This window comes from Schistocerca cancellata, chromosome 2, assembly GCF_023864275.1.
Source record: "Schistocerca cancellata isolate TAMUIC-IGC-003103 chromosome 2, iqSchCanc2.1, whole genome shotgun sequence".
NCBI classification, from domain to species: Eukaryota; Metazoa; Arthropoda; class Insecta; order Orthoptera; family Acrididae; genus Schistocerca; species Schistocerca cancellata.
The window spans coordinates 909,992,834-910,012,032 of NC_064627.1; the positions used below are offsets into that span (position 1 = coordinate 909,992,834).

The 19,199-nt window shown below is 40.1% G+C and overlaps 1 protein-coding gene across 8 annotated transcripts in view; it reads left to right on the forward strand.

The window, feature by feature from the left end:
* LOC126162846 (choline-phosphate cytidylyltransferase A-like) overlaps positions 1–19,199 on the forward strand; it is a 135,052-nt gene that overhangs the window by 39,439 nt on the left and 76,414 nt on the right. For all 8 annotated transcript variants that reach the window (XM_049919611.1, XM_049919615.1, XM_049919609.1 and 5 more), the window contains one exon: positions 18,175–18,326. In XM_049919611.1, coding sequence (XP_049775568.1) covers positions 18,175–18,326 — 152 coding nt within the window. The remainder of the gene's footprint in view (positions 1–18,174; positions 18,327–19,199) is intronic.

Genomic DNA, 19,199 nt, shown 5'->3' on the forward strand with positions numbered 1-19,199 from the left:
GCTCCCCCTCTCGCCCCCAGCTCCCCCTCTCGCCCCCAGCTCCCCCTCTCGCCCCCAGCTCCCCCTCTCGCCCCCTGCACCCCCTCTCGCCCCCTGCACCCCCTCTCCCCCCCTGCTCCCCCTCTCCCCCCCTGCTCCCCCTCTCCCCCCCTGCTCCCCCTCTCCCCCCTGCTCCCCCTCACTCAAATGGGGTAGTCACTTGACACAAGTATATGAATTAGCAGATCCAGTTAATTGATGAGTAAATCCATTCTTCTGACTAGTGTGTTCCATCCTTCTATCTACAGTGGTAACATACGAAGTGATAAGAAATCCGAGGAAGCAGATATTTGTTGAGAGACAGCTGATGGACATTGACACTACATGCTAATATACTTTGCAAGTGATGCAGAGATTCAGGAATTATTCTTACAACCGAGATTTATCTGAGAATGTTATTACGTTTGCGCTTGAAAAGTAATTTTTTTTTCGCGCTCTTCAGTCTGAAGACTGGTTTGATGCAGCTCTCCATGCTACTCTGTCCTGTGCAGGCCTCTTCATTACTGAATTAAAACTGCAACTTGCACCCATTTTAACTGCCTTACTGCATTCATTCCTTGGTCTCCATCTACAATTCTACCTCTACTCTTCACTCAGATACCAAACTGGCAGTTCCTTCATGCCTCATGATGAATCATGTCTGTTTATCAGTTCTTTTAATTAAGTTATGCCACAATTTTTTTTTCATCAGTTCTGTTCAGTGCCTCCTCATTAATTATATGATCTACCCTTGTAATCATCAACATCCTTCTGTAGCACCACATTTCTATTCTTGTCTGAATTTTTTATCATCCACATTTTATTTCCATACAATGCTGTACTCCAGACAAATAACTTCAGAAAAGACAACTAAACTTATATTAAATGTTAACAAATTCCTCATTTTCTTAATTTTTTTTCCCTACAGCTTGTGTACATGTTATATATTCTCTACTTTGGTCATCATCAGTTATTTTACTGCCCAAACAGCAAAACTCGTCTACTATTAGTGTCTAATTTACTAATCTAATTCTCTCAGCATTGCGTGATTTAATTCAACTACATTCATGTACCTTTGTTTTACTTTTGTTGATGTTCATCTTGTAAAGTCTTTTAAAGACATTGTCCATTCTGTTCAGTTGCTCATCCAAGTACTTTGCAACCTCCAACAGAATAACATTGTCATTGACAAATCTCGTAGTCTTTATTTCTTCTATCTGATATTTTAATTCCCTGTACAAATTTCTCCTTGGTTTCCCTTACTTAATGTACAGATTAAATAACATTGGAGTATTACAGTACATTGGAGATAATCCGCAACCCTGTCTCACTCCCTTCTCAATCACTGCTTCCCTTTTATATCTTTCTATTCTTATAATTGCATTCTGATTTCTGTGCAAGTTGTGAATAAATATTTGCCAACTTTTGCACCCTGTGTTTTGTTCCTGTTTCCTCCAGAATTTCGAAGAGGAGAACCTGGTCAGCATTGTCAAAAGCTTTCTCTATATCTACAAATGCAGTAAACATATATTTGCCTTTCTTGAACCTATCTTCTAAGACAGCTCATAGGGGCAGTATTGACTTGTGTGTCCCAACATTTTTCTGGAACCCAAGCTGATCTTTTATGAGGTTGGCCTCTACCAGTTTTTTCATTCTTCTGTAAATAATTCGTGTCAGTATTTTGCAAGCATGAGGTATTAAACTGATAGTTTGGGAATATTCACACCTGCCGACACGTGCTTTCTTAGGAATTAGAAGTATTACATTCTGCTTGACGTCTGAGCGTATTTCACCAGTCTCATATACTCTGCTCTCAAGTAGGAACAGCTTTCTCATAGCTGGCTCTCCCAGGCATCTCAGTAATTCTGAGGGAATATCATTTACTCCAGTGATCCTTTTTGGCATACTACTTTCAGCACTCTGTCGAATTCTTCTGTCAGTATATCATCTTCTGTCTCACCTTTGTTTGCTTTCTCTTCCCTTTCTATAACATTACCTCCCAGTTTGTCTCCCGTGTGTACCCCTTCTGTACTGGCTGTTTCAGAACTGTTGTAACAAACTTCTGGGGGAGGTGAGGTACACCATAAAGATTGAGAATAGCATAGTAACATGTGGCCACAAATGTGAATACAGCTCTAATGTTACAACAGATGATTAAAACTTGTACCATCAGATTGCAACACACTCCCAACACCAGCAGAGCATTGACTGTCAGACATGCTTGAACTTGCTTGGAGTTTCTTTGATTGTAGCACCTGCACAGACGATTCTTGCAGTGATATCCATTTCAGATTCCAAAGTATCATGATACATGAGATTTCATGGCTGTCCACAGAAAGAAATCAAGGCCCAAGAATATCTGCTGAGTGGGGGGAGGGGGGGGGGTGCCAAGGGGAATGGTCCATGGGCCACCACACCCATTCCATTGATGTGGGAATGACCTGTTCAAAAGCCCGTGAACAGCCAGTCCAAAATGATCGAAAACTGTATCATGGTGAAACTACATGCTGTGCCTCACATTTGCTGAAACATCTTCAAGCCAAGAAGAATCTGTTCCTGATCTGTTCTGATAATTCAAGACTGTCCAGTGGAATGGTAAAAGGTCAGCAGTCACCAACCAAACTCACCCACACATTGATTGTGAAATGATGATGTGTCGTGGTGTGGTACTGCACACCATGGGGTTTTCTGATAACCAAAAATGCTTGTTGCGCTGATTGAATACGCCATCCCTAGTGAATGTAGCCTCATCAGTGAGCAACACACAACCTGGGAAATGCACATCTTGGTCACTTTGTATCAGAAAGCACTGTGCAAAGTGTACACGTACAGGATGGTTATTGGGGAGCAATAGCTACACCCTTTGGAGATGAAAGGCATGTAATGACAAGGCATCTAAAAACACTCTCAACACCTACTAGAAATTCTTAAGTCCGAGGCAGTGGTATGTATGCTTGCACTTGGATTAATCTCCACGGCACCAAATACACTTTCTTCCCTAACGACAGAATGCACCAATTGTGGGCTGTCCTCACTAGCACTGCCACTTGTTAACAACCTTTACCCACACAAATTTCAATGCAGACATTCACACAAACTGTGATGTGGTTTATGTCTATCTAGAAAGCATTCTCAGTAAATGTATCCAGCAGTTCGTCGATTGCAATTGGCTATTCCATACATTAAGTTCATCTCTACTGGCTCACCGTTTATATATTTTTCCATGCTCCTCGTATGCTTGCTAGCATTCGTATGAAGAAATCCTCATGTTTCCTTCCAGTTCTTTCGTGTACATCACCACTTAGCGGCACCCCCTCCAGTACTCTCACATACATCATCACTTAATGGCATACAACAGTGTTTGCAACCGAGGTTGCTTTTGCAATTCTCTATCCTTATGGTTGTCCCACTTCCCATAGAAGTTTGTTTTCAGTTTCCCCTTCATTGCTTAGTATTGGCTTGCCATGTGAACTCTTGACAGAGATACAGCTGCTTCTATCTTCTCCAGAGGTCACTTTAATTATTCTGTAGGCAGCCTCATCTTTCCCCTCATTATGCATGATTATACGTTCATGCATTTCTTACCTAGCCATTCCTGCTTTGCCATTTTTCACTTTCGGTCAGTGTTATTTTTTAGTTATCCGTTTTCACTTCTTCTTGCTTGATTTGCTGCATTTTTATGTTTTCTCCATTGTTATATTTTCTCCTTTCATAAATTAGGTCTTGTATCCTGTGCATTATACAAGTGTTTCTGTTAGACCATGTGTTTATACTGATTTTATCATCTGCTGCCTTCACTGTTTCATCTCTCAAGGCTACCTCTTTTTGTCAGTCATGCCAAAATCGCTCTTCGTCATTTTATTTCTTTCGACTAACCTGTGCTGCATTTCCTTACTTTCCTACTTTTCTGCAATTTTTCAGCTTTAATATGTACTACATCCCCAATAAATGATGGACAGAGTCCACTCTGCCCATGGAAATATTCTGCAGTTAAAAATCTGGTTTTGAAATATCTGTCCTACCATGATGAAATGCATTTGACACCTTCCTGTGTTTCCAGTTCTTATCCACATATAGGACCTTCAGTGTGGTCTTTAAACCATGCGGTAGTGACGAAGTATGATCTGTCCAAATTATACCAGACAGCTTCCTCTTTCGTTCCTTCCCGCCAGTCCTTGTTCACCAACTATTTTTGCCTTGTTTCCTTTTCGTACTATCAAATTCCAGTCCCTCATCACTATTAAATTTTCATCTCCTGTAACTATCTGAATAATTTCGTCTCTTCTTCATCTTCAGAGCTAGTTGGCATATAAACTTGTACTAGTGTATTCAGTGTTGGCTTCAAGGCTATCTTGGCCATGATAATGTGTCCACATGCTGTTTGTAGTAGCTCACTCACATTTTTATTTTCTTATTTGTTATTACGTCTACTCTTACATTACCCCTACTTGATTTTGTATTTATAGTCCTTCATTCACTTGGCTGGACACACTGTTCCTCCTGCCACCAAATTTCACTGTTGTTAGTTATTTTATGAGGCTACAGTAAGCATTAATCAAATTCAAAATAGATGTCAATATCTTCAGCTTATCAAACATAGTCTAATGCGAAATACATGTCTCACGCTTTGTCGGATTTAAGGAGGCAACACTATCCTGAAACCACAAAAGCTAGTGGTTTGAATTCCCTATTCAATTGGAGCTACTTGGTGGCTCCACTTCAGATGGCCTTTAAGCCTCAGAAAAACTGTTCCGTGACTAGCGAGAGATAGAGAGTAAAAGAATTCTGAAATCAAATAGTTTACAGAATATCAACATAATCACAGTTGTTAGTTTTCCATGTCTGGAGGGTGCTGATTCCACATTTGTTATTCAGTTGAGGCACTGAGAACCATTTTTCTTCTTCTTTTCCTTCAGTGTTTGTCCCGTGTGCCTGCGGGGTCTGCTACATGGGTCCGTTGTCTTCATTTCACTCTATCACAGGCTGCATCTGGGTGGATTTTCGTGCATTTAAGGTCTTTATGAATTGTATCAGCCCAACGTTGGTTAGGTCATCCTTTGGGTCTTCTGCCGACGACTTCAAGTGTGTAACCCGCCTTGTCAATAGAGTCATCACTGGCTTATAAAACATGCCCAAACGATTGAAGACAACACTCACGCATCTTGTCTTGGATCAGTGCAACACCAAACTGTTTCCTAATGCTGTCATTGGAAACATGATCTAACTTAGTGAGGCCCACTGTCCACCTTAGCATCTTCGTTTCCATTACACTTAGGTGGTGTTCTGTCTCAACACCACAGTCGGCCAGCACTGTACAATGTGACTGGTCAGATGACAGTGTGATAGACTTTTGATTTTAAGTTATCTTTCATCCTGCGGTTGTAAGTGACTCCGGTTGTTATTTGCCACTTCATCCGGGCTGTGTGAGTTCTGGTGTTGACCTCTTCGATGAGTCGGCTGTCAACAGTGATTGTGGAATCAATGTACTTAAACTTACTCACATGAGTCAGATCTTCACACCATTAATCGTGATGGTTCCCATTTCATGTCTGTCTGATGTCATGTACTCGGTTTTCTTCAAATTAAGGTGCAAACCGTGTTGCACCAACCTTTCACTCCATTTTTGAGTTTGGCTCTGCAGATCGAGCTTGTTTTCTGTTACCAGCATCGCATCTTCAGCATTAAGTAGGGTCCTTGATAATGGCCGGTGCAGGTCAGCTGTCATGGTGTCCATTACGAGAATGAACAGAAGTGGTGATAATTCAGAACCTTGATGGACGCTGACTTTGAAGGGAAAGTCCTTAGATAGTCCTGAGGTTGTACGGACATAACTTCTTGGCTGTGCATAAAGTAACTGCACCCAGTTAATAATCTGTTGCCTCTGCTGGAAGATCATCTGGGCTGATGGCTTACCCAGGCTTCATTTTCCTCAAAGCAGTCTTGACCTCTTTGACTGCAATTTCTCTTGTGGGCACTTCAACAGCATGGCCAGTTGGTATTGGTGGATAGGGGAACTCTTCTGTGAAATAGCTGCACCATCGTTCTCTGGCCTTCTTCCAGTCAACTAGCAGATTACAGAATCCATCATTGACTCCGTAAACTGATGAACATCTTCAGAATTGCGATGTCTTGCTTCAGCGAGTCGATATATGTCCTGCTCTCCTTCATGTGTTTCAAGTTTTGCGTCTACGTCAGCATAACGTGAGGATTTGGTTGCTGCTATAGCCTGTTTTGCGTCTCTACAGGCTGTTCTGTATGCATTCCATCGCCCCGGTGTTTTATTGGCAAGTAACACATGATACAATCGTTTCTATGCGTGTACCATGTCTTTGATGGTGTCATTCCAGAGCCACATATCTCTATCGATCCTCCATCATCCTGGTTTTGTTGCATGTGCAGCTTCATGAGCAGACCCTTTCAGTTTCTCCCAGCTTTCTTCAACTGTGGTAACTGGTGCCAAAGGTAGCTAGTGGTAAAGTAATTCAGGCTGTGATGTTGGCTTCCTTATCCTTGAATTTTCACCATTTGATTCTTGCAGGTCCTGTGCGATCTACGTGCTTGTTTGTTGGCAACTTGTTTCGTAGCTTCCAGATCAATGGACGGTGTTGTGTCACAACTGTTTCATAGGGAATGACCTTTGCATCAAGCACATCTTTGAGATCACAGTGTCTCAAGAGGATGTAGTCAATCTGTATGACATTAGTGCTGCTGTAATGCGTGATTAGATGTGAGTCGCACTATTTGAACCATGTGTTTGCAGTTGCCAGGTTATGAGCTTCTGAGAAATCGAGGATACACTGACTGTCATCATTCTTTTATCCAAATCCATGCCCACTGTGAGCAGTATGTCCTTCCTCTCTGCACCCTATGTGCCCATTCAGATCACCAGTGATGATGATCTGGGGCACTTCAGCAGTCTTTGCATTAAGCATCCTCCAAAAGGCATCCTTGATGGAAGTTGCTTGGCCAGTTTCTGGAGTGTAGGCACTGAAAAAGTGGATTTTTCTCCCATCTGTGATGTACTCAATCTTCATCAGGCGATCATCATATCTTTGCGTTTCAGAGATATTACTGTTAAACTTGGATGATGCTATAATGCCAACGCCACTAGCTGTTCTGAGTGTGCCCTTGTACATCAGCTTGTAACCGCGTCCAATGTCGTACAATTTGTTTCCACTCCACCATGTTTCTTGAACTGCACAGATGTCTATGTGTCGAGCTTTAGGTAGTTCATTGTACTGGCCAGTCATGGTGCCGACATTGAGTGATGCAAGACGGGATGTGAGGGCTAGCTCGTTTAGTCATCGCCATCCATGATATGGTAACCCTTGCATATTTCTCACGCTGACTGGGCCATACCAACGCGCGTCGCCTACGGGGGACACCCTAGCCTTTGTACCATGTCCAGAAGACAACATTTCCATAAACACGTGACAGGCGCTGAGAACCATAAGGGCCTAAAACACTTCATAATCATAGCATTTATTCATGCTTTTGACATCTGTTGATCTTATGGTGAGTCAGATTTATCTGTGCTTTAGGCTCACATTGTATGTATGAACATTCATGAAAAGCTGTCTCATTGGTTTCTCTGATATCCACTTAAATGTGGGCTCAGTGACAGTGTGCTTTCTAGGCCCTTATGGTTCTCAACACCTCAGTTAATGAAAAGCCACTCCAGTTGCTTACTTAGAACTTTATTAAGTTTACACGGCCGTGTTTGGCCTTTGTGTTAGGTATTTATCCAGTATATCTGACAGTGCCATATTTTAATACCCAATATGCTGAGGATATAAGTATTTTATGTAATAGGAGATGAGAGATAGTGGTTATATATGTACAGTGAAAGTGCAGAAAAAGTATATAGCTTATGTTATGCTGTAGAGAAGCAGCATTAAATGATGGAAACAGTGAAAGTCAAGTGGATTTAAAAAAGTTCTGCACACAATGATGTCATGAGAAAATAAGTATAAAAACTGTACAATCCATTGCATTGAAACAGTTAATATGCTATAGCTTAAGAAGAATTATATTCTGACATATTTAAAAATTACAGTTTTATGTTTTTCAAATAAAATGCTGGAAGAAATTATTTGGTTTTAATAAAAGTATAAAACAAATGCAAGTCGAACGTCCTCTAGCAAGTGAAATTTAAACCACCAGGAACTGTTGATAGCTCTAATGTAGCTGGGATGCATTGTTGATTGCTTACAAAAGTATTTTTATCTAGTTATTTGTAAACATACTTTGCAGTTGTAATTTTGAAACACATCAGTATCTCTTCTTAAGCTACAGTGTGTTATAGTTATGACAAACCCATTCCTCTTGTGACATAACTGGGCTCGAAACTTTCTTAAAGTCTCTCGACTTTTACTGTTTTTGTCATTTGAAGGTGCTTCTCTACAGGATAATGTATGTTATGTGGGTGGTTATAGTTAAACTTTCGCTTCTTGAGTCAGTGTACACGGAAAACTATTTACAGATGGGTACACAACTTTATAGGAATAATGTTCAGACTGCGCACTGCAGGATTTGTGTTGTTAGAAGCGTTAGTGTGATGATTTGCCATTTGGCAGCAGTAATGGTATGGCGATGTATGGAGGAACTTGCACCTCTAAAATAAAGGATTTGCAGTGTTGAACGGCACACATTACTGTTATCTTTGCCAATATGTGACTCCTGCTCTACAAGAGAGAGGTTCTTTGGACTCAACTGTTAATGATGCACGAGGGAGTGCCATCTTATATTGCTCATGAGGTCACTTGGTTACTCTGTAACACATTTTGAAAAAATCAAATCATTGACAGATCGTTCCAAACTGCATAGCTACGAAGGTCACCATATTTGAACCCATGTGATTTCTGGCTGTGGGTTTACGTAAAGGACAGGGTTTATCACTGGGACAGTAACACACATTGGAGGTTGAAGAAGAGCAAAGTGATGGAGGTAACCATCATCGCACCTGAGATGTTTGGGCAGCAGTAGAGCTATCTCTAAGACGGTTCAGAGTTTTCGATGGATGCAGGTGGTTGTCATGTTGAGCAATGTTTGTGACCTGTACTGTAAACAAGGCATGCCATTAACAAATGTTTCCCTCTCTTGTGGAAATTACAATGTGTTTCTTTCAATGTTTTGTTCATTATTTCTCATCCGCATGTCCTTACAAATCATTCCACAAAGTTTCGTTGTTCTACGATCACTCGCTTTTTCTTGGGAGCCCCTGTCAAGTATTGAAAGTTTAATTGTATCCATCCTGTATATTCTTTCTGCATTTGTTATGTATTTGTATAAGCATTATGTCTCATCTCTTTGTATATAAAATATTTATATACCCACCATTATGTATTAACATATGACAGCTTCAGATAAGCTTCGCAAGGGCCTAGTATAAAGGTCAAAACTGGTCATGTGGACTTAATAATGTTCTAATTAAGCAACTAGAGCATTAATATTCTAGGTCGCTTAAATACTGTTGCTTAAAACAGAGAAATAAATAAAAATATCAGTTGAAATGTTTTTCTTTACTTTGTTGCTTTACTTACTCTTCATTGTAAAACGATTGTTGTAAATGGTGTGGGTAGGTGTTGATCTGTCTAAAAACTGTGGTTTCTGTTACAGCATTGCATTTGAAGGACAATGCTATCATGTCCACACTGTGGTACCTATCAATCCTAAAACATATATATTGTGATCATAATTTTCTGAATTATGCGGATAGGACTTATTCATGCAGTACATTTTTCACTTCGGCAGTCCTCCTGCCCTCATTTTCCACTACCGTATTTACTCGAATCTAAGCCACACCTGAAAAATGAGACTCGAAATAAAGGAAAAAAAAAAAAAAATTCCCGAATCTAAGCCGCACCTGAAATTTGAGACTCGAAATTCAAGGGGAGACAAAAGTTTTAAGCCGCACCTCCAAATTGAAACAAAGTTGGTCCATTGTAATATGAGACACGATTTAGGTCGAATGAATGACGATACAGCTACAGTGGTTGGGTTCGAGTCGTAAGCTTAGCAGTTAAGCTTTACCACGTAGCCATTGCTATGCGTCAGGCGCTCCGTCCGTATTTATACGGGTACCCTTCCTTTTTCACGTGCTTCGTCTGGTTTGAGTCGATTGCTTATTTTGCTTTGATCTGATAAGTGCCGTTTTCTTTGTTATAGGTGTTTGCGTCACTCTAAGCTGAAAATGCATTACTGCATTGTGTCATGCATTGTTTGTTGCATTCTGATAGTGTGTGTTTATGGCCTGTCACGGCTCGCGGCATGGCTTGCTTTTGTGCGCACTACCGCCGCGTACAATTTAAAAAAAAAAAATAAAAAAAAAAAGAGAGAGAGAGAGAGAGAGAGAGAGAGAGAGAGGAGGAATCGTCTCATTAGCGAAACAATGGCAAGAGACTGCTATTTGTTGTTACTTACACTGCTGCTTTCTTTGATAATGATCAACAAGAATCAAATAATAGACTGCGTATGATAGAACATGTTCTGAATGAGAGTTAGGCGAAAATTTTTCTCCGTTTGAAAATCTTTGCGGCCGCTTCTTTATTACATCAAATTCTGCACAGAAATTAGAGTCATCTTAGATTTAAAAATCTAGTCACTTGCCGTGCTTCATTTCTGACTGTATCACTATTAGGCATAAGAATAATACGAATATAAACATGACACGATACGTATATTCTTCCGCGTTTGCTGTTGTCTCACTCTAGTTTCGTAGTTTATTAGGCAGACAGGATTTAAATGAGATAGCAGCAAACACGAAAGAATACATGGCAAAATGTTTATATTCGTATTATTCTTATGGTGAAGAGAATACTGTATATGATTCAAATTTCATCAGGTTCCTGTTAGCAACCATCTCTTCTCACAGATAGGAAAAAATTCAGAACGTAGAGTTGGCCATATTGACAAACATCCCAAACAGTCTTGCCAGTCAGTTTTTCGTAGTACACTGAAATTGTGCTACATTAGAAGATGAACAATACGGAATTTGTATTTACTTCGTTGGATTATGTATGAAAATGCAGTGGTCGAAACTCGCGGCGGAGAAAAAAAGCTCGTCTCCCACTTTTTTTTTTAAATTTATTTACTGACGCAAAGGTTTTGGCACCAGTATTTATCTTTGTGCCTACAAAGCATGCCTGCGTAGCGCTACATATATTCGACGGCAGAAGTTAGTTGTGGCGGCACGTACCAACATTTTTCAAAACTTCCGCTTCCTTTGCGCTCGATTCTAAGCCGCAGGCGATTTTTTGGATTACGAAAACCGGAAAAAAAGTGCGGCTTAGATTCGAGTAAATACGGTAACTCCCTGCACCCACACCCTCTACCCAGTCTCCTCTTCCTTTGTCTCTGTAATCCTCAGCCCTCCCAATCCACACTTCCACACCATTGCATTGTGCACTGCACAAACGCACTGGCTCTAGTGTCCATGCGCCAGCTGCCTCTCCCTCCTGCGTTCCTGTCCCACATAACTGCTGTACCCTTCCATACCACCAAGTCTACCAAATCCCTACACCTCCTCCCACTTCCTGCCTCATTCTCCCTCTGCCTACCCCATGTGACATAATCCCTCACCCCATTCCACCTGCCAAACTGCAGTCCCTACACTATGTAGCAGAGAGAGAGAGAGAGAGAGAGAGAGAGAGAGAGAGAGAGAGAGAGAGAGAGACTGACTGACTGACTTGTACTATATAGTGAGTAATATCCTTTACTGCTAAACTATTTATGGACCAAGTCCTTCATCAGACATAGACAAAACAAAACACCAAAACACATGTGACAGTGTTGTCTCCAAGCACCAACACTCGACTATGACTGTGTCTCAGGTGAACAGAAATCCCTGGGGTTGGCGGTGGGGGTACAGAGCAGGTAGGGGGTAGTGAGAGGGAGGGATATCAGGATAGAGGTGAGGTAAGATGTTAGTGGTTCTCTGGGGTGTGTGCAGTGACATGGTGTACTAGGTGCAGCATCAAGAGGCTGTGCAGGTGGGGTTGGGGCTGGGGTGGGGAGTGAAGGGGAGGTAGGATTGGTGAGATGGGATAGGAGGCAAGTGTAGGGCTGGAGGAGGAGCAGGAAATTTGCCACTGTTTGACAAAAACATGCAAGTCATTTTCTCCTCCTCCTCCTCCTCCTCCTCCTCCTCCTCCTCCTCCTCTCAAAAGGCTTCGTCTTGTCTGCAGCTAAAGCTTCCCCTCTTCAGCAGTCCTTTTCATGTCCATGTATAAAGAGCTCCCATCTTATTGATCCTATTTTTTAAATAGGATGTTCTCAGTCATCCCTTCGTTTTCTTCTGATGATCTTGACTTCAAAAATGTTTTTGGGGAAAAAAATCATTTCTTATTAAGTGTCAGTGAGTTTCACTTTGGATTGTCCCATAACTTTCAGTGTTCTCTCTTCTCTCTTCTCTTGTAATTCTCCCCCAGAACCACATTTCTGCAGCTTCAAGGTGAGATTTTTCTTGCTTTGCTGATTTTCAGATTTCACACCCATATGCCAGGGTACTCCACACAAAGGTCTTTACAAATCCTTTCTTAGTTTGGAAGGTGATGTGCTCATTCAACAGAAGTTGTTCTTAATTTGGAAGCACTCTTATTTTCTTTGAGATGTATATTGTTTTCCTTCACAGTGCCACCAAGATATTAACATTTTGTTATTTCCTTGAGTTGCTCATTGTCTCCTTTTTGTTTCTGTATAACAGTGGTTCCTGAAGAGGGGATCAGCCTTTTCAGTAGTTGCAGGGGTAGCAGTCTGGATGATTGATTGAACAGGGCTTGCAAAATCAGTCAAAACAGCATTGCCATGCTGGTGCTGTGAATGACTGAAAGCAAGGGGAAACTACAGCTGTAATTTTCCTAAGGCAGCTTTACTGTCTGATTAAATAACGATGGTGTCCTCGTGGGTAAAATATTCTGGAGGTAAAATAGTCCCCCATTTGGATCTCTGGGCAGGGACTACTCTGGAGGATGTTGTTATCAGGAGAAACAGAACTGGCATTCTACGGATAAGAGGTGGAATGCCCAATCCCTTAATTGGGCAGGAAGGTTAGAAAATTTAGAAAGGGAAATGGACAGATTAAAGTTAGATATCTGGGGAACTAGTGGAGTTTGATGGCAGGAGAAACAGGACTTCCGGTCAGCTGAATACAGGGTTATAAATACAAAATCAGATATGGGTAATGTAGGAGTGAGTTTAATAATGAATAAAAAAATACGAACACGGATAAGCTCCTACGAACAGCATAGTGAACACATTGTTGTAGCCAAAGTAGACATGAAGCCCACACCTACCACAGTAGTACATGTTTATATGCCAACTAGCTCCACTGATGATGAAGAGATTGAAGAAATGTGTGATGTGATAAAAGAAATTATTCAGATTGTTAAGGGAGACAAAAAATTAATAGTCGTGGGGGATTGGAATTTGATAGTAGGAAAAGGAAAAGAAAGAAAAGTAGTAGATGAATATGGATTGGGGAAAGAAATGAAAGAGGAAGGGAACTGGTAGAATTTTGCATACAGCATAATTTAATCATTGCTAACACTTTGTTTAAGAATCATGAAAGAAGGTTGTATAAGTGGAAGAGGCCTGGCGATACCAGAAGGTTTGAGATAGATTACACATTGAAGCACCAAAAAAACTGGTATAGGCATGCATATTCAGATAGAGAAGTATATAAACAAGCACAACACGGCGCTGCAGTCGGCAACACCTATCTTAAGACAGCAAGTGTCTGGCGCAGTTATTGGATCAGTTACTGCTGCTACAATGGCAGGTTATCAAGATTTAAGCGAGTTTGAACGTGGTGTTACAATCAGGGCATGAGCGGTGGGACACAGCATCTTTGAGGTAGCGATGAAGTGGGGATTTTCGTAAGGCTATTTCACGAGTGTACCGTGAATATCAGGAATCCAGCAAAAAATCGAATCTCTGACATTGCTGTGGCTGCAAAAAGATTGTTTAAGAACAGGACCAGTGACTACTGAAGAGAATCATTCAACGTGACAGATGTGCAACCCTTCTGCAGATTGCTGCAGATTTCAGTGCTGGGTCATCAACAAGTGTCAGCGTGCGAACCATTCAACAAAACATCATCAATATGGGCTTTTGGACATCAAGGCCCACTCATGTACCCTTGATGACTGCACGACACGAAGGTTTATGCCTCGCCTGGCCCATCAACACTGACATTGGACAGTTGATGACTGGAAACATGTTGCATAGTCAGAAAAAATCTCATTTCAAATTGTCTCGAGCAGATGGACGTTTACTGGTATGGAGACAACTTAAAGAATCCGTGGACCCTGTATGTCAGCAGTGGATTGTTCAAGCTGGTGGAGGCTCTGTAATGGTGTGGGATGTGTGCAATTGGAGTGATATGGGACCTCTGGTATGCCTAGATAAGACTCTTAACAGGCAACATGTACATAAGAATCATGTCTGATCACCTGCATCCATTCATGTCCATTGAGTATTCTGATGGACTTGACAATTCCAGAAGGACATTGTGACACCCCACAGTTCCAGAATTACTGCAGAGTGGCTCCAGGAGCACTCTTCTGAGGTTAAACATTTCTGCTGGCCACCAAACCACAGACATGAACATTATTGAGTATATTTGGGATGCCTTACAATGTGCTGTTCAGAAGAGATCTCCACCCCCTCGTACTCTTATGGATAGCTCTGCAGGATTCATGTTATTAGTTCCCTCCAGCACTACTTCAGAAATCAGTTGAGTCCATGCCAATTAGTGTTGCGGCACTTCTGCATGCTCACATGGGCCATACATGATATTAGGCAGGTGTACTAGTTTCTTTGGCTCTTCAGTGTATAATGATAAGACATAGATTTAGGAGCCAGGTTTGAAATTTGAAGACATTTCCATGGGCAGAATTAGACTTTGACCACAATTTATTCGCTATGAACTGTAGATTAGAACTGAAGAAACTGTAAAAAAGTAGGACGTTAAGGAGATGGGACTTGGATAATTTGAAATAACCAGAGGTTGTTGAGAGTTTCAGAGGTAGCATTATGAACAGTGGACAAGAACAGGGGAAAGGAATACTGTAGAAGAAGAATGGGTAGCTTTGAGGGATGAAATGGTGAAGGCAGCAGAGGATCAAGTAGGTAAAAAGACGATGGCTAGTAGAAATCCTTGGGTAACACAATACATACTGAATTTAATTGATGAAAAGAGGAAGTATAAAAACGCAGTAGATGAAGTGGGTGAAAAGGAATACAAATATCTGAAAAATGCGATATACAGGAAGTGCAAAATGGCTGACAAGGAATGGCTAGAGGACAAAGTAAGGATTTAGAAGCATATATACCTAGGGGTAATGTAGTTGCCACCTACAGGAAAATTAAAGAGACCTTTGGAGAAAAGAGAACCACCTGTATGAATATCAAGGGCTCAAATGGAAAACCAGTCCTAAGCAAAGAAGGGAAAGCAGAAAGGTGGAAGGAGTGTACAGAGGGTCTGTACAAGGGCTGTGTACTAGAGAGCAGTATTATGAATTTGGAAGAGGACGTAGATGAAGATGAAATGGGGCCCCATTGGGAGAGCCAGCCATTACAAAACTCTTCCATCTGGTGAGCAAGATGTATGAGACAGGCGAAATACCCTCACACTTCATGAAGAGTATAATAATTCCGATTCCAAAGAAAGCAGTTGCTGACAGGTGTGCAAATTACCGGTCTATCAGTTTAATAAGTCACGTTTTCAAAATACTAACACAAATTCTTTACAGACGAATGGAAAAACTGGTAGCAGCCAACTTTGAGGTAGATCATTTTTGATTCCATAGAAACGTAGAAACATACGAGGCAATGCTAACCCTATGACTTATCTTAGAAGATAGGCTAAAGAAAGGCAAACCTACATTTCTAGTATTTGTAGACTTAGAGAAAGCTTTTGACATTGTCGACTGGAATACTCTTTTCAAATTCTGATCATGGCAGTGGTAAAATATAGGGAGTGAAAGGCTATTTACAATTTGTACGGAAACTAAATGGCAGTTATAAGAGTTGAGAAGCACGAATAGTGAGCAGTAGTTGAGGAGGGAGTGAGACAGTGTTGTAGACTTTACCCGATTTTATTAAATCTGTATACTGAGCAAGCAGTAAAGAAAAGGAAAGGTAAATTTGGAGTAGAAATTAAAACCCAGGGAGAAGAAACAAAAACCTTAAGGTTTACTGGTGGCATAATTCTGTCAGAGACAGCAAAGGACTTGGAAGAGCAGTTGAACGGAATGGACTTCGTCTTGAAAGGAGGATATAAGATGAACAACAAAAGCAAAACAAGGATAGTGGGATAGAGTAGAATTAAATCAGGTGGTGCTGAGGAAATTAGATTAGGAAATTGGACACTTAAAGTAGTTTTGCTATTTGGGCAACACAATAACTGATGATTGCCGAAGTAGGGAGGATATAAAATGTAGATTGATGATGGCAAGGAAAGTGTTTCTGAAGGAGAGAAATTTGTTAACATCAACTATGGGTTTAAGTGCCAAGAAGTCTTTTCTGAAAGTATTAGTGTGGAGTGAAGCTGTGTATGGAAGTGAAACATGGACCATAAACAGTTTAGACAAAAAGAGAGTAGAAGATTTTGAAATGTTGTGCTACAGAAGAATGCTGAAGATTAGATGGGTAGATCACCTAACTAATGAGTAAGAAGTGACCAGTTGATAGGACACGTTCTGAGGCATCAAGGGATCACCAATTTTGGTATTGGAGGGGAGCATAGAGGGTAAAAATCATAGATGGAGACCAAGAGGTGAATGCAGTAAGCAGGATTCAGAAGGATGTAGGTTGCTGTAGTCACTCGGAGGTGAAGAGGCTTGCACAGGATAGAGCAGCATGGAGAGGTGCATCAGATCAGTCTTTGGAATGCAGACCACCACCACAACAACAACGACATATCAGTCTTACCTGTACCTCATTTCTTGTCGATAGATGGATGGTTGGATAAGTAGTGGTGGATGTATAGATATATATAATTTACAACCTTCATCAGGATTCATATTTTCACCATTTAATATTTTTTCAACAAAGGCCATTAATTAAACAATTTTTTTTTAGATAATTCTTCGTAGGAGTGGCTAAATTTTGTGTTGTTGGCTGATATGTTGTATTTCGGTAGTTGTTTTCTTAACTGTGTAACTAAACCGTTGCCTTAATGTCACAAGTTGCCGATCCATATATGATGATACTAAAATGCCAGTTTTTCATTTTGCATTCTAACCATGGAATTTTAATATTATGATTAGTTTTTAGTATTCTTTTCAATGTTGGTTGTCAGTATTATTGTTTTTGGTCTAGTAAATACAGTAATGTTGTGTCCAATCTCAAATTATTTACTTTCAAGTTGACCATGTTTCTGATTTTAGTAGAGAATATTCCTTAAGCTTTGTATGTTTTTTGTATCATTTGTATGCACTTACAATTCTGAAACATGTAAAATATGTTAGTTCTTGCCAGCAGTGTGTGTGTGTGTGTGTGTGTGTGTGTGTGTGTTCATATAGAGTAATGATTTTCCATGACTTCTTATATCTTCTTGCATGTTGTCTTTTCAAAGATTTTGATTTTTAACATTTTACTGCTGATTTCTCACATCTGTGTCCCAGTGCTGCTTCATTTTCCTGTTTCGGAAGGTTGTTAGTGGATGCTCTTCTTCTTTGCCACTGGACATTATTGTTATTTTTTTTATGCAGTTTAAAGACTGTGTTTTAGCATTTATTGTCGCATGTACAATTTAAAATTGCCTAATTATGAGGGCTATCTGGGTGTAAATCCTTATTTTTTGTAATAATTATCATTTTATATTTATGTGTGTGTGTGTGTGTGTGTGTGTGTGTGTGTGTGTGAGAGAGAGAGAGAGAGAGAGAGAGAGAGAGAGAGAGAGAGAGAGATAATGCCCAAATAAGTTGGAGGCATTATGTTATTCACACTACCATACTTATCATGTATAGTAATTAAATTGGATGACGAAAAGACTGTTCACTGGTGCCTGATTGGCAACAGTAGTAAAATTTCAGACTTTTTAAAAATTTGGTAACAAAAAGCTACATACATACTGAAGGCATACACTTAGTTCTTAATAAACAGCATTCTAATTGTTTAAATGTATTTTGAAGCTTATGTTTTTTTTACCAGTCTGCAGTGATGCACTCACTCACAGCAAGAAAGGTCGCACAGTAATGACAGAGTCTGAACGTTATGAAGCTGTTCGTCATTGTCGCTATGTAGATGAAGTTGTTAGAGATGCACCTTGGGAACTTGATGATGACTTTCTTGCGTTTCACAAGGTATGATAAAATTTTTTAACTATTATGTTGTTCTTCTCACTGCATCTTAAGAAATGTTTGTTGGGATTGGCGGGGGGGAGGGGGAGAGAGAGAGAGAGAGAGAGAGAGAGAGAGAGAGAGAGAGAGAGAGAGAGAGATTTATAAGTATAATAAAATGCAAAAAGAAAAGTAAGATATTGGTATATGGATAGTACTTTGCCATTGCAGGTAATGCTTATCTGATTGCTGTATCTCATTTTTAATTTCTCGATGCAACTTTTAATTCACAGCAGTATGAAATCTGCTGCCATAATATTAATCATAATCATCAGCCTCTGGATAAGGGCCTCCTCTAGACTTTTCCAACAAATAACTCACCTTCCATTAGGTTATTGTCTCATTCTTTTATTGCTCTTATAATGCAGCTAAGATAGGTGTAATTTAATGAAATAAGGTATACAAATCATAGAATGCAGATGTCAGGAACAAGAAATGTATGATGATGGTCAACTTTTTATTAACACACATGTTATGTCTCCTACAATTTGTTAAATTGTCTCCTACAATTTGTTAAATTGTGTGGTATATTAGTATATATCCACAGCTTAGGCACACTAAATAATTGAGACTAGGTATTTTTTCTCTCTATTTTAGGAAAATTGTTATGTGATATCCAAGATTAGTTGCTCAGCCAAAATGTAGATTCAAAATCACTTCTGCTACAGCTGTAATGGCATTGCCTGTGCAATTGAAAAAATGACGATTAAAAATCTTTTTGTTGTTAGAATTATTTTTTCATGAGTGATTTCTTCTTTTATTTGTGCACTCAAGAGGAATATAGACTGATTATTTATAAAATTGTTTTTCTGCTCATCAGCCTGATGAAAACAAGCA